Source organism: Ptychodera flava, chromosome 1 (assembly GCF_041260155.1).
Source record: "Ptychodera flava strain L36383 chromosome 1, AS_Pfla_20210202, whole genome shotgun sequence".
Classification (NCBI taxonomy): domain Eukaryota; kingdom Metazoa; phylum Hemichordata; class Enteropneusta; family Ptychoderidae; genus Ptychodera; species Ptychodera flava.
In genome coordinates, this window is record NC_091928.1 from 34,144,058 (window position 1) to 34,171,813 (window position 27,756).

Here is a 27,756-nt window from a genome sequence, read left to right on the forward strand (position 1 = left end):
CATAGTCCCATGTTTGGGCTATAATGTTTTTATCACATGCCTCTCTTACACAGTTTTAACTCAAAATATTAAGATTTATTGGCAAATGTTAATTCAATGCTTTATTTCCATCTTAGACGAAAATCCGTTAACAATGGAACAATTTTCATCATAGAATGGCGCAATGCTACTGTTATGTGGTTTATCAATTTTTTTTTCTGCAAAATTTTCCAAAACTGGAGTTCCTGTGCAAAACATGAAATTTCGACATTTTTACCCAAAAAAATTGTCAAGTTGAAAATAGGTCCGGTTCACTTTCAATCCAATGATAACTATGCGGCCCTGGACGTCATCGACGAGTTACCATTGAATCCTATGGAGGGCAAGACGTTCGATATACGAGGCATGTAATAAAGTGACTTGTGCAAACGGCTCCCTGATAGTCAACCGTCATGGCAGTACAATAAGAGTAAAACTTTCGACCATATACAGTGGGTGCTGCCATTGCAATCCAATTATTCTTGTTTTTATGTTATTTATTAAGATTTATCCAACATAAACACAAAAAAAAGGGTCTACATAGCATTGGGTGACCAAAACAGGTGCAAATCACCTATACAAAGTCTGTCCCCATAACACACTACACAAAAAGCAAAAGGAAAAGCCAATGTAAAATATGCAACAAAATTTAAAAACAATAAAAACTTTTCAAAGAAAACAAATTTCCGTAGGTCTACATTTGCTACAAACTTAAAGAGTGAATTGTCCATGTACAAGTGTTCTGATGATGAAATGAACTATAAAATTTGCTCCCATACCAATTTTTTTATTGCTCTTTTAAAAGCAAGTGTTGAATTAATGGTCCATAGTGCCCTGGGGACATTATTCTGTAAATTCTGTAACGCTTTATATCATACTTCGTTATTCTTTTGCCCTATTCAGGCTCATCTTAACAACTCAAATGAGACTAGTTACCCACACTGCAATTTGTGGCTCTCATCCAGCTGCCCCTACACAGTCTGAGGATATCCTATTCAAAATCTCTGAACAAGATGGTGTGACACAGACAAGAGCAATGCATCCTGGGAGCAACTGATCTATGATGTGAAATTTGTTGTGAGGTAAAGTCACAGAAAATATACTTCAAGGGTCACATAGAAGTGATGTTTGAAGTCAATTCTCAAGTAATAACTTGGAACTATCACTTTCATGTCCAGGATCAATTTATGAACAAGTACAACTAATTCAAGACGTAAAAGTAACAATTGACGGTCATTGCTAAGTAAAGACTTCAAAAGCCACATCTGCGTACCTTGTTGCTACATTTTCCCAAACTTGGTCTCAAAACAGTAAGTACATCATAGTCAGTTGCTCCCAGGATGCATTGCTGTCTGGATAACACAGACTACAGTACACCATGTGACCAAACTGAGTGAACTCCGTTTCAAATCACAAATTGTTCTTCATTCACCTTTCAGGAGAAGCAACGTTTTCTCAGCATCAAGTTCCTCCGAATACTTGATAAGTCTTTCTTTCAGTTCTTGTGGATTTTTCACAGATATTGAATGTTTAAATTTTGGAAATGCTCTGTGTTTCCTGTGTGGAATACATGAAAATAAATTCTTTGATTTGAACTCGCTGATGAACTTTCTCACATCTTCTGTATCACCGCTTGTGTGTGGAGTGTACAGGTATTTCTCTGGCAATTTGTCAAAGTATACCTTCTCCAATGACTTGCCCAATGAGCCAACAAGCTTTGATGACCTGTCAATCAGCGTATCAGTGTATTGTCCTCTACCGGTACATCTCTTGTTCAGATTCTCTGTAAAGGAGAAAAATCATTCAAAACTCTCACACTGAGAATTTCAAAACAGCCCTGTACAAAATAGTCTAGTCGGAAGGTAGGGTTCCCATGCACCCCATGGATATATTTTTTTAACATCCATTTTTGTGATCCTTAGGGTACCGGGTATATAATAAATGAATTTTGATGTTCCCAAAATCAAATATTGTCCCATGGTGTTCATTTAGCGCCATCTTGGCCGCCATCTTGGATTTCAATAAAGGGGTAGGGGTCACATATTTACTGCTCGACGGAAACAGAAACAATAAAATACTATAAATGTTACATTTTTAGAAAGCCAAGATTATGGCCTTTTCATTGATATATCACTTAAAGGGGATAAATTATTCTAACGTCGATTAGACTTTATATCGGCCATTGACCGTAAATCATAAAATTTGCTAAATTTCAAACCCAATAATTAAGTTCCCGTTCCTCCAAACAATTTTTCATAAGGTATTATAGTATTTTATTGTTTCTGTTTGTGTCGAGCGATAAATATGTGACCCCTCTCCAATTGTTGAAATCCAAGATGGCGGCCATGATGACAGCCAAGATGGTGCTAAATGAACCCCATGGGACAATATTTGATTTTGGGAACATCAAAATTCATTAACTATAGACCCTAAGCATTAAAAAAATGTAGGTTATAGAAAATATATTCATGGGGTGGATGGGAACCTACCTTCTGACCCAACTAAAATTAGTACCCTGTGAAATAAATTATGGAAAACAATCCTGCATATAGCTTAGGCTTGAATTGGCAATGGCTACTTAAACATACAATAAACTACTATTTCGTGTCGCAGCCCCATGCGGAAAAGCAAAAAACATGGATACTGAGAATATATCTGCATGAAATCTTCACATAAACTGCACAGAGTAGTCCTATGTAATGTATAGGGATGAATGTTTTCAACTGTGACATTGTATGTTCTGTTTCCTGTGTAATATTGCAAATTTTTGAAAATGGCGGGAAATCAAAATGACCGTTAAAATTGTCAAATGTTTCACAATGGAATGGTTTCCTAATGCAGTAAAAGCCCATATCCATTCAGAGGGTAGAATTCGTAGAAAATCAGGAGAGAATAGGAAGATATTTTGAGGTCAACAAATTTCAAGAGTTATTGCAAGTGGGGCTGTAAGCAGAGTAATGCTATGATTGATACGACAGAAATAATAGCTGAATAATAATAACATATGTGAAGACAGGATAAAAGCATACCAGGCAATAGGATATGTCAGTTTGAGGGCGCTGTTGTAAGCGTTACATACAAAATGACATCATGTACTCACGTTTGAATTCGTTTTTCAGGAATTCGTTCACAAAGTCCAAAGCTATATTATTACCCAAACCACCATACAAATTTGCGGTGCGGTTCCAAGTGAGTTCATCGGCTAATCTTCGTGGCAGCCAACCATTAACACCTTTGATCAAGGAAAGAGTAAATATATTTTAGTGTTCTACAGATATTAAAGTGTGCAAAAATCATGCTGAATTAGAGCTTTCCTGTGACCTTTGCATATTGAACTTAGAGTTTGAAACATGGTATATCATGACAAACCCTAAACAGTGTATCAGAAACGAGTCCTTTGATGTTTTGTGTACGGTACATCCCCCATAAGTAATGGATACAGCTTTGGTAAGTGAAATGTCTGCATGGTTCAGTATATGTAGCAGGAAGAATTCCCTATATGAAACAAAAGGAATACAAGTAAATTCATCGGGCAGTTACTCTAAATAAAGAACAGCTACTAACAGGGTGACAGCTGTGATTGCTTTTGTTGAGTGAGTAATGAAGTTGTTTGTAGTTCAACTCACAGCAGCATGATAAACAGCACTATGTACCTGTACATTGTTTGTGACCTGAGCCTCTAGTGCTTTAATTTTTCCCACCAATATTTCAGTGCAACATTTTACCAAGTTTTATGAATTTTTCTGTAATTTTGTAGAATAATTTTGAACCAAATTAACATCACATTTCATAAGCTAGAGTTTTTACCGAAATTTTCAGGAAAATCGGGAAAAAGTTTGAATGGGTTATATTTTATAAAGACGACAAAAATTGACTTTGGCACTCAAAGAGTTAAAAAATACTACAAATTATAAGCAAAACTTACCAGCAAGTAACCTATGCCCTTGAATAAGATATTTGAAATGATCATGCTGCCAAAACTGCACCATATCAAGTCTCCAGTTGCGAATAATTGCTTCCCCATCCGCATGTCTTTCCACTTCTTTGTGGACCATCTGATATAATCCTCTCCACGTAAGACAGGATGAGTACTGGAACACATGATCTGAAGCTTGTTTTATAAGTTCTTGATGTTTGGTTTTACAACTCTCACTACAAAACCAGTTTGTATCTGCAATTGAAATCTTCTTCATTAAATAATTTATAAAGCAGCACCTGATATTGATTTGATAGTTCTAATGAATTGCATCTCAGATTGTAACATATGATCTTCTATTTTTCTATGTATACCGTACAAAACTTATTACTTAGACCAGAAAAAAATAATTATGATTTTAAATTGTTGAATTATTAGAAAAGTAACTACGCCAAAGTAATTTTAGTGGTCAAATTATTAGGGATTTTAACTTTTTTGACAGTTCATAAGTGATATGTTTACCATCTTGATTGAAAGGTGACTTTCCTGAAATCCTGACTCAGAAACTCTGAGCTGTTCATTGTATTGTTCTATTTTATCCAAATTAAAGTGTTCAAAACAGTTTGTCATGATTGGCAGGGCTCGAAAATTCTCGCTGCCCGACGCCCGTGACAAGTGAATTTTGAGTCCGGGCAAGTGAAAGCAACATTATCTCAGCCCGACGGACAGGTGAATTTCAATGAGGCCACTGTACGTACGCGCTGCCACTCTTTGAGTTCTTTGAGTGTACCGCTTTCGATATGGCCGGCCAATAAAATAGCTCTGTTCTGCTTGGTTACAAAATGGCAAAATATTGACGTCTTTGCACGCTCTTATGTTTTTTTCCTTCTCTTGAAATCATGTCACGATGCCTCCTCAACAGAAAACTACAGCTTACAATATGTTGTGAGGTGTTGAAACAATTTATCCTCCTTCCTACAAAGTTACAATGTATTTAAACACTTTCCTCTCCTTTCTACAAAGTTACAAATTCCCTGGTACGTGAAGCAAACATTGTTGCTGTTCGATACTGCAATCACGGTCCCTCTCAGTCCCTCATGGACGGACCGTGCTAAAAGACATCATGGACGTATAACGACCATGAATACACTAAGGCTTGGCTTTGCCTCTGTAAGTCCCGCGTACCGGTCGTCCTTTTTAGTCCAAGTTTTACCTACTTTGCTTGAATCAAAATTTGGCCAGCAATTACTCAGTTTGATAGGAAAAAAACCATTATTTCAAATGAAACTTTCACAAACAGAGTCAGAATACAAGGGAAAAGGAGAAAAACGTGAGGTTTTCTGAAAGGTCAAATCTGGGTCATCTTATGTGATGTCATGAATGAAGACCCCTTAAGTACACAATTATGGTTCAAAAGAAACCACCTAGGGAGGTCTAATAGGTACAATCTTATGATAAAAGGTAATTATTTCTTGGTGCTTTCCAATTTAATGGCATTTAGCTTGACTGTCAGTTTTAAATTAAATTTTATTAACAGCTATGGCAAAGGGAAATTGTCAACAGTAGTTGCAGTAAGCATATCCATTTCAAATCATCACATTAATATTTCTGCAGATTCCTCCAGTTTAATGATGTAATAGTGAACATCACCAGACATTTCTTGATGATATCAAAATATCAAATGAAAATGTTCCTGGGCTACAATGTTATCATTATCATTAAAACTATAACTACTCTTTAAAACATTGGGAAATGAATTGAACAATATCATTGTGTCTTGTTTTAAAGGATTTTGACCTGACCCTTTTCAAGAAGAATACTTATGCTGAAGATGCTATTGAGCCTGCTTGATCACAACTATGACACAACGCCACAATTCTTGTATCTACACTGTCACTATGCTAGCGAATGCTTTCTTCTGCATGGAAAATTTATATGTGTGTGGCTAACAAAACCATATAAGGAGCTTGTAGTGTATCTGTATGATAAGTTGTCATACTGTGAACACTGACTCAATGCTGAAGAAATATTCTGTATCTGTGGTAATATACACTTCACATTGCTACCTGATTTTTAGAATTGCCACCTAATTATTTCTTGTGGCAAAAGTTTACAACTAGAAATGAAAAAGTATTTCAATCCCTTCAATGTCATAAAAAAACACAGATAATTAATGTAATAAAAATTAAACAAATATTTCTTTAACGTAAAAACTATCATGAACAACATACAAAACATCTTGATTTGTAAAATTAGGAACTCCTGAATGCCGAGAAAGCTGTTGCTTTACTTGAGATCATAAACTGTTTAAAAGTTGCTCAAAGTGGCTACAAGATTTTTGATTTGGCTAATGAGTTGGCTAATCATTTGGTGACTTAGGGGATCCCTGCAGTTTATGCACATACCTCGTGGTAGCAGTAAACTAAATGATACTGAAAGTTTCACGTGACGTCACATGGGCACAATTTGACACAACACCGGTGGCCTACCCCCCTTAGTGCACCTATCTGACTTGCCTATTTAACACAAGGTACCAGGTCATGATGACACACAATGACAATGTACCAGTGTTGTTTTATTGAAATACATTACATGTCCCCCAAAAAAATTTAATTTGTCCCCATTAAGACATACTATGGGTCACTGTGTCCCCATGCTAGCAAAAGCTGGCTGAAACACTGAGCATGTATACGTTACATAAGATATTATTTTTGATACACAGAATAAGGACACAAATTTATCAGTAAGTTACAGCTACTGTTTCTTTACAATGACATGAATAAAACCATACACATTTACTCCTTAAATCATCTGAAATTCAGGGCAAGTGAATTTTTCTTCCGGACAAGTGAAATTGAAAATTCACTTGCCCTATGGCAAGTGAATTTTTAAAAAAATTTTCGAGCCCTGATTGGTTGGTTGAATTATTAGAGATTGCGAAAGTCCAAATTTCCATCTGTGGTCAAACTGATAAGGGTAAAATAAAATTACATTTAGAGAAAAAAATTCCGTTTGGATTGTCAAATTAGTAGAATGATCAAACTGATAGGGTTTTTACAGTATGAATTAATAGTAAACATCTCATTTCCGGGATATCATAAATTTCAACGAATGAATGCACAAAGAGTGATATGCACCCACCTGGTATCCTTGTCAAGCCCTTGCATTCTAGATGAAACCACTTTCCATGAAAACACCGGTCACCACGGGAGCATGCAATCCATTCTGAATTGGGCAGAGTTTTTCTACAGCAAAAGATAGAATTCTTCTCGCAATCTTCACAACACCACCAGTCACCTTTTGGTATGTCGTCTGGGTCAATGTCAACACACTGTAAGTGATACCACCTACTTTTGTGACATTTACCCCTTCGAGAACATTCTATCCAGCCAAAGTCATCCTCCATATCTAAAAATACAGTAATTGTTTAAGGATATTAAATAAGATTCTGAATGTTTACAGGAAAAATCACTCTGTTCGACTGCATTGCTGCCGTTTCTAACAACTGCGAAAGTGGGCAGGTAGATTCATTATCTTGCCGACTGAAATATTCTGGATTGACAGCCATCGGAGCAAAATAACAATTTGCTTCTCATATCAAACTAAAGCATATAGCATCATGCAAGGAAGTAGTTCATTTTAATCCTCTTTCTCCCAAGTTGTATTTATTTCTGTGGTTTGTCTATGGAGCCTGGTTGAACACTGCTAAGTGCCTTTGTACACTAATATAAGACTGTGTGCTAAAGATCTGGACCAAGTTTCATCAAATTTGCTGCAGTATTTCTAGACATCATCCTAATTACAAATATTCATCAAATATGCAAATTAGTAATTAATTGACGCAATACTGACTGTGTGCTATCAGAGCTCTGTGTGACGAATATCTTGACAAAGTTTCATCAAATTTAGTGCAGTCACTCTAGAAATAGAGCTCTCTTTCAAAAAGTCATTGTCAATGATGTAGTCCCTGCTTTTTAAATAAAATGTCCGTCACACGGCCATATTAGATTGGATCACAAAAAAATCGACATGCATATGTATGACATAAGGAGTAATCCATGTACCAAGTTTGAATGAAATCGCTCCAGGCATCTCTGAGATATCTTCATGAATGGACAGATGGATGCACACACGTATGGACATACGCACGCACGTACGCACAGACATGGCCAAACCTATGTCTCCCCGGACGGTGTCCATGGGGACCAAAACTTACAAAAGAAGCATAAAGGTAGAATGTGCCTAAGAGACAGATATAGGACCCTCGAACTTTTCCAATTCTTTTCTGATCTACCACTTAAGGGGGTTAACACAGGGATGGCGACCATTTTGAATTTCAAACATCGGTATAAAGTCTTGGGTAATTTGTTTCTCTGGTACAAAACTTTGCAAGGTGACCCCTGATTTTTATTCTTGATTTTGAAAGAGAATGGTTGAAATATTCCTTAAGGGAAGTTTGAGCAAAAGTTTAAATCTTTAAATTTCGAGGTGCATAGTACTTTAAAGAATATTTTTTAAAGCAATGTGGCATAAAATATCTTATTACCATTATTGCTGTCACACAAACAGTAGACGTGTTCGTCCTCCTCATCATCACTGCTATCATCATCATCATCATCATCATCATCATCATCATCATCATCATCATCGTCATCATGTCCTCCATGAGTAACAACATCCTTTATTGACTGGTAGTCAACGCTGGGCCACACTAGCGAAACAATATCAGCTGCCAAGGACCATAGATATGCTGGCTTGTCTGCATCCTCTGTTGGGGCATTTTCCGGTCTTGCATCAATGTCTGTAATGTTGAGCAGTTTCATCGCTGCAAGTACTACCATGGCTTCAGTGGTGAAGTTGAGCAGACTTTCTACATCATTGACGCAGTGACTTATATTTTTCTTCACATTTGTGTGCTTGAAAATAGTCTTCAAATGAAATAGCGTCCCTTCATTGTCAGCACTTTTTTCACTGAACAGCATGTTCATTGTGTCCTATGCAATACAAAAACGAAAAAAGAACGCCGTGCAATGTTGACTTTTGCAGTTCATTAAATCATGAAAAGTACTAAGTTCATGGAAAGACCCTTGAGAAAAACAAGACAGCCAACTGCAGTAAAGATCAAAGGAAATTTGTATTAGCGGCATACCAGCATACCAGCCTAGTTGGAATAATTAAGATGTGTTAATGGCTCTGGCACAGAGTGTACAACGTCTGGTTCCAAGAGGCTGCACGGGGGTGTAGGGTAAAAATGTTTTTGAATTACAAGTTAATTCAGATTACTCTCAAGTCCATTTTGAGAAAGAAAAGTCATCGTTGATGACACAGTCCCCGCTTGTCCATTTTGTAATAATCTTTGGTGTCTAGGTAGCTGTGGTCTAGGTAGCTGTGAAATGACATTGATGCAACGGGTGCATCAGGCCTGTGACTTGCATAATAAAATAATCTGAGGAATGTTCAATAAATGACTAATCTCTGCCGGTCATGACCACTCAAGGAACTTTGATTACATCACACATAACGATGCCCTTACTGCCTCCAGTGTCATGATGGCACATACTATACACATGGTTTGGTGGAATTTTCGAAATGGTATGGGATCGGGTATGTTGTTGTAATCAGCCCTTTCGGATCATATAATGAAGCAAATTAATGTGCACAAGAATGCAGCCATAGTATTTTATCTTCGTATCACGTTTGAACAAAATCAGTCCATCGAGGGACAGTGGCCTATGTTTATGTTTAAAAGACATAAAAAATCACACCAAAATTGAAATCAAATGGCTGTCTATTGACCATATGGATCATAGCACAAAATTAGTAGACATGCATATGTATGCCATAGTACTTTATCTTTGTACCAAGTCTCAACAACATTGGTTAAAGAATATTTGCATATGATTAAGAATATGATATATGATTAAAATCCAGAAATAGGAAAAAAATGACAATCTGGCAGCCATATTGGAACATGTCACGAAGTAAATTGACATGTATATGTATGCCATAGTGCTTGATCTTTGTGCCAAGTTTGGACAAAATGGGTGTAATGACCTTTGAATTACGATTCAAAGACATGCAAAATTCCAACAAAATGGCAGTTCTGCAGCCATATTGGATCCTATCGCAAGCTTAATTGATACATGCATATGTATGCCATAGTGCTTTGCCTTTGTGCCAAGTTTGAACCAAATCGGTTCAAGGATGTTTGAGTTATGGTTCAAAGACATGAAAAAATCGCAAAAAAATGGCCGCCTGTCGGCCATATTGGATCATATCACAAATAAATTGGTGTTCATATGAAGGGCATAATGTTTTGCTTTTGTGCCAAATTTGAACAGAATCGGTTCAAGGATGTCTGAGTTATGGTTCAAAGACATGAAAAATCGCAACAAAATGGCCGCCTCACGCCCATATTGGATTGTATATCGCAATATAATTCGACATGCATATGTAGGACATAGTGTTATGCCTTTGTGTCAAGTTTGAACAGAATCGGTTCAAGGATCTTTGAGTTATGGTTCAAAGACACGAAAAATCGCAAAAAAAATGGCCGCCTCGTGGCCATATTGGATTGTATCACAAAATAATTTAACATGCATATGTAGGCCATAGTGTTATACCTTTGTGGCAAGTTTGAACAGAATCTGTTCAAGGATGTCTGAGTTATGGTCCAAAGACATGAAAAATCGCAACAAAATGGCCGCCACGCGCCCATATTGAAACATATCGCGAAATAATTTGACATGGATATGAAAGCCATAGTGTTATGCCTTTGTGCCAAGTTTGAGCAGAATGTGCTCAAGGATGTCTGAGTTATGGTCCAAAGACATGAAAAATCGCAACAAAATGGCCGCCACGCGCCCATATTGAAACATATCGCGAAATAATTGACAAGGATATGAAAGGCATAATGTTATGCCTTTGTGCCAAGTTTGAGCAGAATGTGCTCAAGGATGTCTGAGTTATGGTCCAAAGACATGAAAAATCGCAATAAAATGGCCGCCTCGCGCCCATATTGGATCGTATCACAAAATAAATCGACGTGCATCTGTAGGTCATAGTGCTATGCCTTTGTGCCAAGTTTGAACAAAATTAGTTTAGCAGTGTCTGAGAAACTGTTGATGACGGACGGACGGACGGACGGACGGGACCCAATCTATAAGTCCCCGCCGGACTTCGTCCGCGGGGACTAAAAAGCGCTATGAATATTTTGAGAAGAATTCCTCAAATTGGTTTTAAAGTATTTTTTTTTACATATTAGTAGCAAGATTTGATGCAAATAGAGGTCTGCAGGGAGTCAATATGTTGCTGTAAAGTGACAAAGTTTTGAATCCAAATCTAGACACATATCACTGCAGTTCCAGACTTAACAGCAGTTGACATCACAGAGTTGTTTTCATTCCGCAATCTTCCATGTATCTCCAAATTTTCCCTAGTATTTTCAGTTTTTAACTGTCGGAATACTTTCTGTATGAGTGCTCCATGATTTGGTAAAGTATGTATGCAAACTACTTAAATGTTGACATTTGAAAACTGTGAATGGCCAAATTTTCAAGGACAGCATTTAGCTTTGTGGTAAATGCTTGTCTATCTTACCGCTTCTGACTCCACCAGCCGTAGTTGTGTCCCAATTTATTGCAAGGTTTGGCCTGACAGCGAAAGACAGTATTAAAAATGTTTTTTTTAGTGCTATTCGAGTGTAAACATGTGTAACATTTCTTAAATTTGGTGTTTCTTGAGGATAAATTAGTACCAAAATGTTATAGTTTGTGTATTTGAGCTTCGATGGAGCAACTGTAATTTTTTGTACATGTATACTCTGTTTTTCATCAAATTTTGCGTGACAGATGAAAGAAAAGTCAGATCTTCATTTCTCAGGACTGGGAAAGTGTCTAACTTGTCTAACTTGTAAAGGTTTGTTGTTATCAGAGATTTTTCTGGTAGGGAATGTAAACTTTAGATGTCGATACCTAGCAAGAGTTTTCTGTAGCGTCTCTTAGAATCCAAAACGTGATCTTCAACTTATCAGAAGATTCACCATGACTGGTATCAAAAAAGACATCAAAATCTCTCTCTTATTATTTGGAACGTGCCATCCAAGAGCAAACTGTACATATGCACAACGTCAGTTTGATCCCTAATGGGATTAAATGTACGTACGAAGTATTGTTGTAGTGGACCGCAGCGCAAATAAACTGAATATTCCAAGCCAGCACGTACAAAGAAAGAAAGGCAGTTGCCTGCCCCGTTTTTCTCAAGGGTCTTCATGAATATGTGTTTTAATTGGTAAAATTACAAAAGTACTGGTATTAAACAACGGAAATAAATAAGGCAAGTTGACATTATGTACCTGAAGAATTATACATCTTTCATAGAAATCTTGACAATTTGGTACAAGACCAATCAGTCTGTCAGCTGGGTCCTCACTGTCTGCCACTGCTTGTCTACCCTCAACCATTCTCTCAGCAGAGGACTGGTCTCCATGACACAGGATTGGGTATGGTTCGTCAAGATTCTTCTGTGGAACATATTTTTTCAGACTCTTCATGATAGCCACAACACCATTATTAGTTGCTGGATTTTCTTTGATGATGCCAAGGTTAATCTGTCAAAAAAATCATATCATTCATAACAGTATATGTATCTGTCATGTTTGCATTTCTAGTTTTTCAGTATGTTACTTAATTTTATATTCATGAAATGTTCCCACATTAAAATGATAACAAGTGTAATACTTCACGTATATTAGTTCATTACATTGCTAAGAATTTTGACTACACTTATTTACGGCCCTGATACGACTTTTGTGGCCCGAGGTCGTATGGCGGAAGGGCCCGAGCGTGCGAGGGCCCGTATGCCGTACGACCAAGGGCCGCAAAAGCTGTATCAGGGCCGTAAAGGTTTTATCATATACCTTATGGAATGATAAATATGTAGTTTACATAATATTCAACATTGTTCAGGAGATAAAAATGCGTGCGATATCAAAAATTCATCGCCATTTGTGTCAGTTTTTCATAAATACGATGGCCGCTTCCCGTCGCGGATTGACATACATAATGATGTCATTTGTTTACCTGCAGAATTCTAGAACGCGCAAAGCAACATCCATAGTGTACGTGACCAACAGAGATCAAGGCTGAAATTGAAGTGTAAGAAGGACAAAAGCGTGATGTCAGTTTCTGGTAATTTATTCTGAACAGGCACGCACTCAGTATACACTAGAATTTAAAAATTAATGTCGATATCACCTGCGCGGCTCCACTGTCGCCACGCGCAACTACGATCTGAGCAAACAGACATTTTCCAAATCTCGCGCTGGCTTTGTGTACGAATGGAACGTTTGCGGATAGCAACGCGCGTAGTAACCAGAATCGAGATAGTTCAGAAATGCACGCGATTGCCCATATTTGGGCATCGGGCCGGGGCGTGTTACATAAAAAAATAGTGTCAGTGACACTGTCCTCCCATTTTGCAGCGATACTAACTACTAGTACACACATGACATTGCATTACTACAGGTTGATTAAGAAAATTCCATTGCAAGTCCAAATTAATCTTATACCCCAGCAATATGAAATGCTCCATCTCATAATGACTTTTACACGTCTGACAGAAAACAACCCTAGGATCAAGACTATCATGTATACAGCAATCCAACGAATACTTTGGGAGAAAATGATTTTTGACAAAAATGGGAAAAATTGCCCCAAAAATACAAAATTTTAATATGAAAATTTCACCACAATTTGAACAAATCTGACAAAGGTCAACCCTAGGATCATGCATACAAGTTTTCAAGGCAATGGGATGAGTGCTTTCAGAAAAGATCTTTTGACAAAAAAACGGGAAAATCGCCCAAAAAATACAACTTTCAAAATTTCACCACAATTTGAAGAAATGTAACTTAAAGGTATGAAAATCGATCCCAGGGCCTAGGAGTGGCACATGTAAAACAGTGTGTATCTTTGCGTCAGAGGCGGAATAAATCTATTTATCCAGGAAATCTTAATCCCGACTGCTATGTTTGTACGCACACTAAGAGCCAGTCGACGTTAGGGACACAAAAAACAACACGAGGAACAAACAGGCAGTGGTTTTGAACAAAATCAATGTACCCGGTACTTCACCGATGTCTGTAACTCAGTACATGAAAATATTCGTAGCTTGACGCACTTTGAACATAGCTCGTAACAAGTGACAGCGGAAAGCCCACAGAACTACGTGTACAACTATAACAGCCACTCATGTAGTTGGCGCTCAGTGAAGATTTTTCGATCAACAACTTTGACGGATGATGGACTGACCTTTTCTACCGCAATTGTTATCTCCCTCGATTCAGCACAAAATTTTCGTATGGACTATTGATGCTGTGTTTACAGTTGTTACGTAGTGGTAAATCCTAGTCGTATTTACGACTGCTGCGTAAACAGTCACTGAATAAATTTTGCACGCATTTACGAGCACTGGATATTACTACCGTTTTAATCGAAAACCGTCCGTATACGCACATGACAGTTGTGACAAAAACAACACAAAAAATCTGGCGTACATTGTTACTGCATTACTTTGACCAAAAAATCACCCAAATGCCGAACGGTGATCATATGAACTCTGCTGGACTAAACGACCCCAAACCGACCGGGTCCCAGTCACCTGTGCCGGGCTCGACGTCTACTCTATCAGCGTCAACTCAAACTTTCACTCCAGAAAACTTTACCCCACAAACTGGGAATATACTAAATTTACCTTGAAAAAATTTCAAACTTTGTATCGTATTGAAAAAATCTTACCGGGGCTACGGAGCAAATTACAAGCAAAAAACCAACAAACCCCAACAGAAACAGTGGAATGATCATTAGTGTGCAAGGTCGCTATATTATATGTCAAGGTGAAAAAATCTAGCTTTAAAATTTCTGGACGGTACAAACGGCGGGGCAGAATTAGACAAGATTACGACCAATGTGTTACCGCCGATGGTACATAACGTACTGTTGATAGCAGGTAGTTCGGTGTCCAGTGAGAACACGATTCCGAATATATCACGGCTGTTGATTTGAGCTGCCTCCGATCGAAAATTTTCAACACAAAGACATGATATCAATAATTTTGCGAGATTATATAAAGTACCCGCTGTCTTCTCGCCAAATAGCTGTGATCAAGATCATTATGATAGAAGCAATTGACCGCCGAACACCTGCTTGCTTTTCTTATACACAACGTGTAAAAATTGATTATTCCTGCTGAGAAATACGACAGCAAATATTGCAATGTGAATTTCTTACTATCTTCCTCGCAATGGTTTTGCATCTGTGTTTATTTTATCACGGTCACTGGACCATTTCTGACGATTTTTACTAACAAAGAATCAGTTCACACTCATCGTGGGAACACATTGCAAAGACGTTCACAAAATTTTCATCACATTCATCACATTACCGTAATCCCCGTTTCAAAGACGTAGGAAATGTATAATGATTTGTTTATCTTGAAAAATCCCGAACTGAAGCCTCTAACAGGGTTTTACATCACTTTTAACTTTTGAGAGTCCCTGGGACTCCTGGTGTTAGAAAATGGGAGTCCTACATCAAAATATGGGGGTCCCAATTTATTTCACAAAAATGTTTTATAGTTTATCAATGCCATGGTCTTCACTGTGTTCAATTAGTATTAATTTGCATACACAGAGACAACAAGGTTCCATATTGTACATGGAGGGGTAACTATTGTGCAACACATGCACACAACTATAGGGCATATTCAACTGACTCTGTATAGTTTGAACCGCCTGTATAACTATAATGAAGAGTTGAAGTCAAAAACACATTTCACTAACCTTTTTATCGATTAATTTTGGTGTTTGACCCAACTTACATTAGTTTAATTCACGTACGCGTGTGTAACTATCTGTGGCTTATCGAGTCACGGACTCGTACTACCGTACATACTAGTCAATCCGTTCGCCAAGTTTGATCACATTTTTTGACAAGCACGCCAAAAATCCGCCACAAAATGGAAAGAAACCACTAAGTATCGAGAAAAAAGTTTCATGTCCGGTTTATTTCAGTTAAAAAAATGCGTAACACGTAGGAAATGTCTCGCAATGTCAACAGTTCAGAACAACTACATTTCATTTACAAACCGGGTCGACTGTTATGGCCGTCTCGCTTCAGGACGGCCGGAGGTCAAATATCAACAGTTTTAAAGGGGCTTTTTGGCAGTCAAACGCTTGAAAATTCACAAAATACACTTCAATTTAACCGAATCCTTACAAATTTCTCAATCTTGCATGTTTTGGACTTCGAAAACCTTAACCTCGGGTTCCATGTCGAGAGTTAGGCATCACACAGTGCCGCCATCTTGGCCGCCGATACGTTCGAAGTTCACTATCGCGATCGATTTGGTCACCAAATCGCGTCATTTTTCCATAAAATATTCTCAAAAAAACTGTAAAATCTATCATTTCTATCACCCAGAGGGCAGTAGCTTGGCATAATATAGTTGTCTTCCGTGTCTACGGCATGGTAAAGCTTTCAAAACGTACGTACGTGTTTCGTTCAATGCACTGTTGCCGTATCCGCGTACGGGTGAAACTGCAGACCTGATTAAATATTCATGAAAACCGCTGACCTCTTTGAAGAAAGTTCGCATAAATTACTGGAATTTTCGATTGTTAGGCTGCATGATGTCATTATTTTAGTCCTTATATGGTACTAAACTGGGTTCAAAGGGTCAGGAATACCCTCCTTCTGGCTGAGTTCGGCAATGCATAGCTAAGTTAGGCATAAGCATAGAACGCAATCACTGTCGGTTTATATACCGACGTGGCGCTGAGAGCGAGAATGCCGTGTCTGTTTATAACCGACGCGGCACTTTAAGGGTTAAAGTACGGGGTCGGTAAGGTTTACTGGGATGTGTTTACGTGTTCAGCAGCTTCGCAAGGTGTACACCAGCAACAGATATTGCTGCGTCCCAAGGGACGCGTGGTTTAGTTTTTGAGGGTCCTGCGTCCGGTTTTATGCGTAAAGGACGCAGAAATGCGCGTCATGTAAAACCCTGCTCTAAATACAAATGATTTTCTTCTGAACAACTTCCCGACAACTTTACAATCACACTCTGGTCATCACATGGCGGTTGTAACCGTACATGTGCTGCTGCCAATGGAGAATCAAAAGACTTCAAATCACCAGTCAAAACGTACGGAAAAAGTATCAATATCCAAGCAATGTAAAACAATAATTTTGATAAGGTCAATTTATTGTATATTATAAAAAATCTCCAGACCACTCGGAACAGCGTAAGATTATGATCTCACTCATTTGAATACTACACTCACACGGTAGGGTAAAAATATGGGAACTCAGATCGTTATATACTGATTCCGCTTATCTAAAGACGGCAAAAATGGTAAAAAAGACGGTAAAATGACCGTAATTATTATTGCTTGTCTCTGTAAATTTTGCCAACTATTCGTTAGTAGTTGTCGAATTTCTTGAGTTTGTCCGAAAACTATTTCAGTGAATGACGTAAGTTTCAAGACACCCGAGTGCGAACGCAATATCGATATTGGATAGCAAAATCAGTCACAGACAATCGAGGAAGAACATAAGAGTCTATTAATCTGCGATTTCATTCATCCAAGGTTACCATGAAAGTAAAAAAGGTAATGTTGTGCCCTGGTTGGGAAAGAAAAGTTGATTAAGTTTTCAAAAAAACGTCAGATAATACTCGAACAATTTAGTAAAAAACAAGCTCAGAAAAACGTATAGAGAAGAACGACATCACCGATCACGGCGATCTTCAGACCTTTTATCATGTTTCAGTCTGAACGGTCAACATTTGATGCTATAATCTATGTCAAGTGTCTCTTTTTGGTCAAATCCGACAGAGATGAATCAATCACGATTTAGTTTCATCGCCCCGACCCGACAGGAAATAATGAAGCACATGGGCACCTGTATACATGTAATCGTGGCATGAACGTATCCAATGCCCGTCCACTGCATGAGCCATTGACCGTGCATCGTGAGCAAACAACGGTTTTGGATGTCACGAGAGCATTTTTTTCCGCAGTCTGTGAGCGGTTGAGTGGTTTGGGTAGGCTGCATACATGTAGATCGGAATCGAGTTGATTTCGGCGGAAAACAGTTAGAAAGTAGTTTTTCGTGCTCCGTCCAAATTGGATCCGCATGTTGCCGGTTTTGTCCATGGTAATCAGCAGAGCTGTGGTGGGAGGCCGTATAACGCCGGGAATACACGTCATCGTACGCAGGGCTATGCCACAACATACTTCCAAAGGCGATCTATCGTAAAATATCGTACTGCAGGTCAACAAAAACATCACCCATTCATAGGCCTACAGGTACACATATCAACGAACAAAAAGGGAGAGGCAATCTGCTTGAAACCATGAAGTAGTCCGTTTGTGTCTGAATTCATTGAGGCGCGTGTTCAGTAACCGTTGGTCAAGTTTTTTCGTTCAGTTGTAAGAATCGTTTATTCATTGTTGACATCGTAATCGATCCGATGTACACAACAAATGTTTGATCGTTTGTACCTTTGCGCGTCCCCTCGTGATTGGCAGCTGTTTGAATGCTTTATCTATTGTTTGTTGGACGCTTCGAACACAGCATCGAAGCAGTTTTGGCATAAAAAATCAACTTAAAATGGAAAAAATGAGAGAATTTCGCCAACAGGGTGATGCCACAAGTATTCACAAAACGTAATATGTTGGAACAGTGCTTTAATTTACACCATGGTTGTTGAAAGATCCAGATTTTCGGGAGCATTCGTTGACGTTGTTACCATGTGCCACTCATGTTGGATTATGAATCCCCAGGGAGATAGGGGTATTTATAGGCTCCCCCTGCCTTTAAGTCACTATAAAGAGCCTGCATACCAATTTTCAACCAAATCTGGCCAGTGGTTACAAAGTTTTAGCAATTTGCAGGATTTTTCCTTTTTTCCCCTTCATTTGCATATTTTTAACTTTGACATGTTTATTTCAACAAATTCACATCTCCACCCCTCGATGCACCTGTCCACCAAATACTAAGATGGTAGGTGCTGCGATTTAGGAGTTTTTAATGTTGACAGACATACATCCGCACATAATAACTAACATACATACATACATACATACATACATACATACAGACAGACCCATAGACCCTCCAAAAACACGGGTCTACAGACAGACAGACAGACAGACAAAAATGCGATTTAGGAGATTTTAATGTTGACGGACATACATCCGCACATAATAACTAACATACATACATACATACATACATAACAGACAGACCATAGACCCTCCAAAAAACACGGGTCTACAGACAGACAGACAGACAGACAAACAGATAGACATGCATACATTTATTTTTACAGCTTTTAACCTCCAACAGCCGACCAACTTGTCAATATTAGCTTGATCAACTTGATACTACTGCTTATAATAATATAAATGAGAGTTAATTACATTCTAATTAAAGTAAACAAGACTTGCTTATCAACATTTACGTCATAAAAAACAGCATATCTGTCAGGTTATAAAGAATCTTCAGCTGGTTATCTTTATCAGTATTTCATCCTATTAACCAAGCACATTTTAACTATCAAATTAACATAGCAAGTAAGTTCTGTTGAATAAGTTGAGCCTGTAGGTACTCAGAGAAAGCACACTGAAGAGACAAATGCTTGAAACTTAGGAAGTTCAAGGTCATCAAAAGCATTATAAGGAATCATGTAACACTTTCATTGCACTGTTTTCAAAGATTGCATAATTGCTATAAATAGCACATGAGGAATCTTACAGTCCAGCTTTACCATAAAAACCCTATCACTTTGACCACTCTTTTAATTGATCACTCTATTTTTTTCCTCAAAAAGTAATTTTATTTTATCCTTACCAAGTCAACCATAAATGGAAATTGGAACTTTCTCTATCTCTATTTATTTGACCAACCTATCATGACAAACTATTATGAGCAATTTCTTTTAGATAACATACAGAGCACAATATATGACAGTTCAGAATATGTCAAAGTTGGGATTCAGGAAAGTTGCCTTTACATGTTTTAATCCTCCAAGATGGTAAGCATTTCACCATGAACTGTCAAAAAGTTGAACATTCTAATAATTCTACACTAAAATTATTTTGGCTTTGTTGATATCCTCATTAATTCAATTATTTAAAATCATATTAATTATTTTTTTCTGGGTGAATTGATAGGGTTTATACAGTACAAGAGTTACATACAATGTAAGTCAAATCAATTACCGTCTAACATTGCATCATTCCTATAAATAGCACCTCAGCCTGGAACAGCACAATCATAATCTGCTCATTCACACTGGCAGTACTTGACTTTGAATGAATGACCTACTACATTTCACCTATGTACCAAATTTGAAAGCATGACAAAAAGTACCACAAAATTTGCAAATTTCAGCTTGAGTTCACAGAGTCATCTTCAGGTCACTCCTAGGAACCTGCACACCCAATTAGAAAGTAATGGCATACACTGTTTCAAAGAAGATTTTTTAAACCAAAAATGGCAAAAATTGCCCAAAAATACAAATATGCAAATTGTGCCATAATTTTGATGAATTCTATTTTGAGTTTTCACAAGGTACCTGCACGCCAAATTTTAAAGCGATCCAACCATTGGTTTAAGAGGAAAAGATTTTTTACTAAAATGGCAAAAAAAGAAAAAAAAATCATTAAAAATAGAGAGCATCAAATATTGACATCAAATCTATAAGTTTAAATGAGTTGGGCCCAAGGTACCTAAAACCCAAATATGACAATGATCAGATGAGTAGTTCCTGAGTTATTGATTTTTGACCATTTTCGCTTTTTTTTGTACCTCATTAGCATATCTATGGGCCTAAAAAGTTCATTTTAACAACGGCACATCTACATCATATATGGCATCACTACACCAAAAATCAGCTCAATACGTGCAGCGGTTTTTGAGTTTTTGCGTTGGACGGACAGACATCCATCCATACATACATACATACATACATACATACATACAGACAGACATCTCACATACAGACTTTTTTCAACCATATAACCTCCCATTGCCATATATGTATGGCAAATGGGAGGTAAAAATGCACGGATCTGAGGGCGCTTTCTCCCATAGCTTTACACAGGCACGTGAATGTAGGTATATGATAATTTCATTTACGGCTCTTGTAACCAGAGGCATGTGAAAATACAGCCACATCCAAAGACAAGACACTAACAAAAAGAGCACATTGGCACTTACAATTGTACTTTTCCTCTTGGATTCTTGAATGTACTGGTGAGGGATATAATCTTCAATATCTTCTTTGAAAGACTGGAAGTATTCCATATGCTTGCACACAATTCTGGTCACTATATGTTCCATCCTTGTGCGGAGCAACTTCCAGTCATTTCCAGATGGCAGGAAACGCTGTAGGTTTAAGTCAACAGCCCTCTTTGTTGGCAAGTTGTCGAGGTCATCTAGATGCCGAAATGATATTCTGTTAAGGGCTGCATATGACAGCGCCCCTGTCAGGAATTTATTCTGCTTTGTATTGGGCTGATAAAGAGCTACGCTTTGTGTTTGAATGTTGTTCCAGCAAAGAGAATATCCAGGACCTATAAAAAGAGTGACAGTGTGTACACTGAAGGTAATGTCGGGATAAACTTCTGCAAATTTCTCTTTTTATCCTACATTACAAACAGCCACTAAATTAGTCATGTAAACATGGCATGTACCGTATTCTAACTTGGCAATATTGGCTGTACATTTGAAGTAATATGAATTTTATTTTATACACTTCTACCAGACCAAAGAATCACGACCATGGCAATAATCACCGTACCGTATACCTATTGCTGTTTTTGACAACAAGATGAAACACCTAGACAGACACCTACAATAATTACTGCAAGTTACACATATATACTAACTACCTTTATATACCCGGGGTAGACTACTTCAGCTTCATCATCTGTGTAAATTTAGTATGCTTAGTTAAAGCCCAACTAGCTTTATCTTTTAGCATTATTTTTATGATTTTAAAGCATTATTTTTATGATTTTAAACTCAAACTAAAATAAGTTTATGAGAATGTACTGCAGTTAAACGTTTGCACAAATATTAAATCGCAGCCCCATGCCAAAAAGCAAAAACTGTAGATACTGTGCATATCTGCATTGAAATCTTCACATAAACTGCACAGAGTAGTCAAATGTAATGCATAGGGGGTGAATGCTTTCCACTTTGACATTGTGTGTTCTATTTCCGTTGTAGTATTACAAAATTTTGAAAATAGTGGGAAATCAAAATGACTGTTAAAATTTGAATTTACTTGTCAAATGTTTCAAAAAGTAATTGTTTCCTATTGTAGTAAAAGCCAATATCCCTTCAGAGGGTACAAATTCAAAGAAACCAGGAGAGAATAGGAAGATATTTTGAGGTCAATAAATTTCAAGAGTTACAGCCAGTGGAGCTTTCAACATAGGGCCAAAGTCCCTGAAGCTACTATATACATGGATACAAAATTAAGTATTTCCTGACTGTATGAAATTATCTCACTAAGGTCATCCTAGGGACATGTAAACCAAATATTAAAGCTGTCTGACCAGCGGTTTTGAAAAAACAAGCGACTCAACAGTTGACAGAGCTCTGCTGTGTTATGTAGAGAATAACCTTTTGTGACACATGTATTGATGAAGAAGGTGGATATCTTTGATAGCTCATTTCAGGATGGCCTGACCAAAAATGGGAAAAAAATTCTGTAAAAATACAGATTTGCATATTTCATCAGACTATATTAGTCTATAATAGCAAATAAACGAGAGTTAATTACATTCTAATTAAAGTAAACAAGACTTGCTTAAATCAAGATTTACGTCATAAAAAAACAGCATATCTGTCAGGTTATAAAGAATCTTGAGCTGGTTATCTTGTAATATCAGTATTTTCATCCTATTAACCAAGCACATTTTAACTTTCAAATTAACATTGTAAGTAAGTTCTGTTGAATAAGTTGAGACTGTACGTACTCAGAGAAAGCACACTGAAGAGACAAATGTTTGAAACTTAAGAAGTTCAAGGTCATCAAAAGCATTATAAGGAATCATGTTACACTTTCATTGCACTCTTTACACAGATTGCATAATTGCTATAAATAGCACATGAGGAATCTTACAGCCCAGCTTTACCATAAAAACCCTATCACTTTGACCACTCTTTTAATTGACCACAATATTTTTTTCCTCAAAAAGTAATCTATTTTATCCTTACCAGGTCAACCATAAATGGAAATTAGAACTTTCTCTATCTCTACCAGTATTTATTTGACCACCCTATCATGACAAACTATTATGAGCAATTTCTTTTAGATAACATAAATGGTGGTTCAGAATATATCAAAGTTGGGATTCAGGAAAGTTCCCTTCCATGTTTCAATCCTCAATTCACTATGAACTGTCAAAAAAGTTGAACTTTCTGATAATTCCACACTAAAATTATTTTGGCTTTGATGATTTCCTAATTAATTCAATTATTTAAAATCATATTAATTATTTTTTCTGGGTGAATTGATAGGGTTTATACAGTACAAGAATTACATTACAATGTAAGTCAAATTTTGACCAAAAATGACCAAAAATTCCTTAAAAATACACATTTGCATATTTCATCACAATTTGAACAAATCTAAGTTGGGTTATCCCTAGGGACGTGTATACCAAATAACAAAGCTGTCTGACCAGCGGTTATGAAGAAGAAGATTTTTACCAAAAACATCTTTTTTGGCATTAATTTGCCTATTTTCAACAATATCAAAAAATTAAAAAAAAAGTTTCTCAAAATCATATTTTTCATCTACACAACAAATATCAAATCAGTGAGTACTGCGGTTCTCAAGATATTTGAGTGGACTGACGCCTCACAAACGGACATACATACATACTTTGTTGACATGTTGGCATCCCAAGTAATTAGTCAAGGGGGACAAACCAACCCCCAAACCCCCATGAAATGGTGCCAGTTACATCTTAGAGGTTCAAGTAGAACACATGAACTGGTGAAATCCCCCCTAAATTTCTGGTAAAGGGGGAAAATCTCCCCTGTTGATGCCATCCTGGATGAAACACTGGTGAACTATGTTGAAAAGTCATTGAAAGGATATGCATTACATTGCATTTCATCTAGCGGTTGAACCCCATCTTCTTCTTCATCATCATCATCATCATCATCATCATCATCATCATCATCATCATCATCTTCGTCATCATCATCTTTGTCTCCATTTTGAAACAGACTCTGCCTTACATCTGTTCTTTCTAAACTGCCTTCCTCAGGTACCAGTACTTCATCGGCAGAAATGTCTCTCTGGATTAAAATAAAATAAATTAATTCATTATACACTCATGGTGCTGTATCAGAACCTAAAGTGTGTATAATTTCTTTACTACGGTCACTGATTATCTGAACTGTATTGATGAAATGCAAATATTGCTCTGTGTCTAATTGAAAGTAGGATATTAAATACATCATTGTAGTACACATTATTGTAAATTAACCTTTTGAGTACTGTAATTTTCTCCCGCCAAAATTTTGGTGTAATATTTTACCAATTTTTGTTACTTTTTCTATAAATTTTTTGATAATTTTGGACCAAAAGGTCATCACATTTCATCGGCTATAGTAAAATTGGCAAAAATCTGAAAATAAGTCATCGTTGATGACACAGTCCCCACTTGTTAATGGGTACTTTAATTAAAAGTCCTCGGAGAGGATAGAGTCCTCTTCATTAAAGAGGCACTCCCACTCGGTAACATTTTTAAAACATGTATGCCTTGCAAGGAAAAGTTGCAAAAATTGGTCCGCAATGAAAAAAATTAGATCTCGGCTTTTTTTCTGGATCAAATTTTCCTACAAATTGATACCAAATATGACAAAATTATGTTCACAGCCTTCGAAACTGTATCATAATATATCCTAGGTTGGTGTAGGTCATTTAAGGTCACAAACTAAGAAAATTACCTGAACTATATATGGGGGGTTCACATCACTTTGAGCAGAAAATTTATCTAATAACATCCCTCAGGACTTTATACCAAATTACAAAGCTATCAAACAAGTTATTTTGAGAACAAGTTTTCTTGACCAAAAATGACAATGTTGTCTTAAAAATACAAATTTGTATATTTCAGGACAATTTCCACATATCTAACTATTGTCATCTCTGTACATCTGTTACCAATATAAAAGCTGCCTGTCCAGGGGCTTAAAAAAGAAAATACTGTTTAAGATTTTTTGACCAAAAATGACAAAATTGCTCCAACATAGTAATTTTCCAAATTTTGTCATAATTTCAACAAATTAGAAGAGTAACACCTGCGCAAAAATCCAACCCAAATTTGAAAGTGATTGGGCTGGCAGTTTCAGAGAAGAATTTTTACTGAAAATGAGAAAGATCACAAAAAAATTCAGCAAAAATACAAAATTACGGATTTCTTCACAATATTCATAAAACTGTATAAGGTTCACCTAAGGTACTTGCACAAATTTTCAAAGCAATCAAAACAGCGGTTCTAGAGTTATTAATTCTTGACCATTTCACATTTTGAAAGCTCATTTGCATAATTTTGGCAATGCAGACTTCATTTGAACAATATCCCATCTATAGCCCAGGATGCATTTAGACACCAAATACCAAGCTGAAATGTGCAGTGGTTTGCATGTTTTTGATGTTGACGGACATACTGTACGTACATACCGGTACATACATACATACAGACGCCATCGACTTCAGCTTATATGATATTGGTATAACCAAATATTAATGTGAGCTAACAAAATGGCTGCCGTGCAGCCATATTAGATCATATCATGAAACAAATCGACGTACATATGTTTGACGTAGGTCAATGTCCTTCTACCAACTTTGATTAAAATCAGTTGATACACGTCTGACTTATGCTTCAGGACATAAAAAAATTGTAACAAAATGGCCACCACCAAGCCATATTCAATCTTATCGTAAAACAAATCAAGATGCATATGTATCACATGGGTCGATGTCCTTGTACCAACTTTGAATAAAATCGGTTGAGAAGTGCCTGAGTTATGGCTAAGGACATTATAACAAAATACTTATAGCCACCACGCAGCTATATTCAACCTTATCGTAAAACAAATCAACATGCATATGTATGACATAGGTCAATGTCTTTGTACCAACTTTGAATAAAATCGGTTGAGAGTTATGGCTCCAGACATGAAAAGGTCATACCAATATCCTAACGTAACGACGGCCATATTGGATCTTATCACAAAACAAACGGATGTGCATATGCATGACATATGAAGTAATCCTTGTACCAAGTTTGAATGAATTCGCTCCAGGCATCTCTGAGATATCTGAATGAATGGATGGATGGATGGATGGACGCACACACATGCACGGATGCCAGCATGGACATGACCAACCCTATAAGTGTCCTTGGGGACTAACAAACCACACCAAGTAAAATTAATGCGAGCTGAACAATCTTTGTAAAACACTCTACCTCAATATTTTTTCTCATAGACAGCATTTCCTTGTCAGACTGTTGTACGAGTCTGTCAACCAATCGCCTTGTACCTCCTATACCCATACAAATTCCCAGTTTGTGAAATTCTTGAAATACCTGGAAGACAACATCAACATTTCAACAGTAAACAATTAATGCTAGAACTAATCACAAAGATAAAGGTCTGATATTAGAATCACAGCCATCCATATACACAAAATACCGTAAAAACCCTATCAATTTGACCAGAAAAAAATAATTACAATTTTAAATTGTTGAATTATTAGAAAGTTAATACAGCCAAAATAATTTTAATGGTCAAATTATAAGGGATTTCAACTTTTTTCACAATTCATAAGTGATATGTTTACCATCTTGGATGATTAAAACATATAAAAGTGACATTCCTAAGGTTCTGAGTTAGACATTCTGTGCCGTACATTGTATTGTGTATTTTATCAACTGTTACAATAAAATGTTCAAAACACCTTGTCATGATTGGTTGGTCAAATTATTAGGGATTGAGAAAGTTCCCATTTCCGATGGTGGTCAAACTGATAAGGGTAAAATAACATTACATTTTGAGAAAAACAATAGGTTGGTCAAATTAATAGAGTGGTCGAATTAACAGGATTTTTACAGTATTCATCATTTTGATATTGAAAAGCAGCTGTTTACTGTTATGCAAACTGCACTGTTGTTTCAATACATAATCTATCATATTTTTAGTATGTATTTATATGAAACTTATCTGTATCATATACCGGTACGTGCATGTAGCATAAGTGAGATGAAATAATATGCTAAAAGTCATCAAATGTACATTTGACTTTTTAACCCTTTGAGCAGTCAATTTTTCTTGGATTTTTGCCAAAATTTTGAGAAAAAACTGTAGCTAATGAAATTTGAGGTCCAGTTGGTCCAAAATTATAAAAAAGTTACAGAAATATCCATGAAAATTGGTAAAATTTTGCACTAAAATTTTGGCGGGAGAAAATTACAGCACTCAAAAGGGTTAAGACATTGCAAACGTTCTTGAAAAAAGCTTACTTTCTGACTGATGCCCTCTTTATACAGCTCAATGGAATTCATATGCTGGATCAATTTAATTTTAGTTGGACTGCGTAAGTGCAGCAACAGCCCTAATGCCATGCCAAGTCCTGGTACCAAATTACCATTGTGCTCATCAGACCTACAATAATTAATGTACAGGATAGACATTAATAAATATTGTCAATTGTCATTAAAGCCC

The 27,756-nt window shown here is 36.9% G+C and overlaps 1 protein-coding gene across 1 annotated transcript; it reads right to left on the reverse strand.

Annotated features, from left to right (window-relative positions):
- On the reverse strand, positions 1-27,690 carry LOC139135798 (protein PFC0760c-like). Its single transcript, XM_070703505.1, has 10 exons — positions 27,555-27,690; positions 26,502-26,621; positions 24,123-24,318; positions 21,217-21,572; positions 12,288-12,542; positions 8,481-8,928; positions 7,076-7,342; positions 3,944-4,189; positions 3,119-3,250; positions 1-1,801 (listed from the first exon to the last, which is right to left on the reverse strand). Exons 1-10 carry the CDS (start codon positions 27,654-27,656, stop codon positions 1,443-1,445), a joined length of 2,481 nt encoding a protein of 826 aa, XP_070559606.1. The 5' UTR covers positions 27,657-27,690; the 3' UTR covers positions 1-1,442.
- Positions 27,691-27,756: the final 66 nt, after the last annotated feature.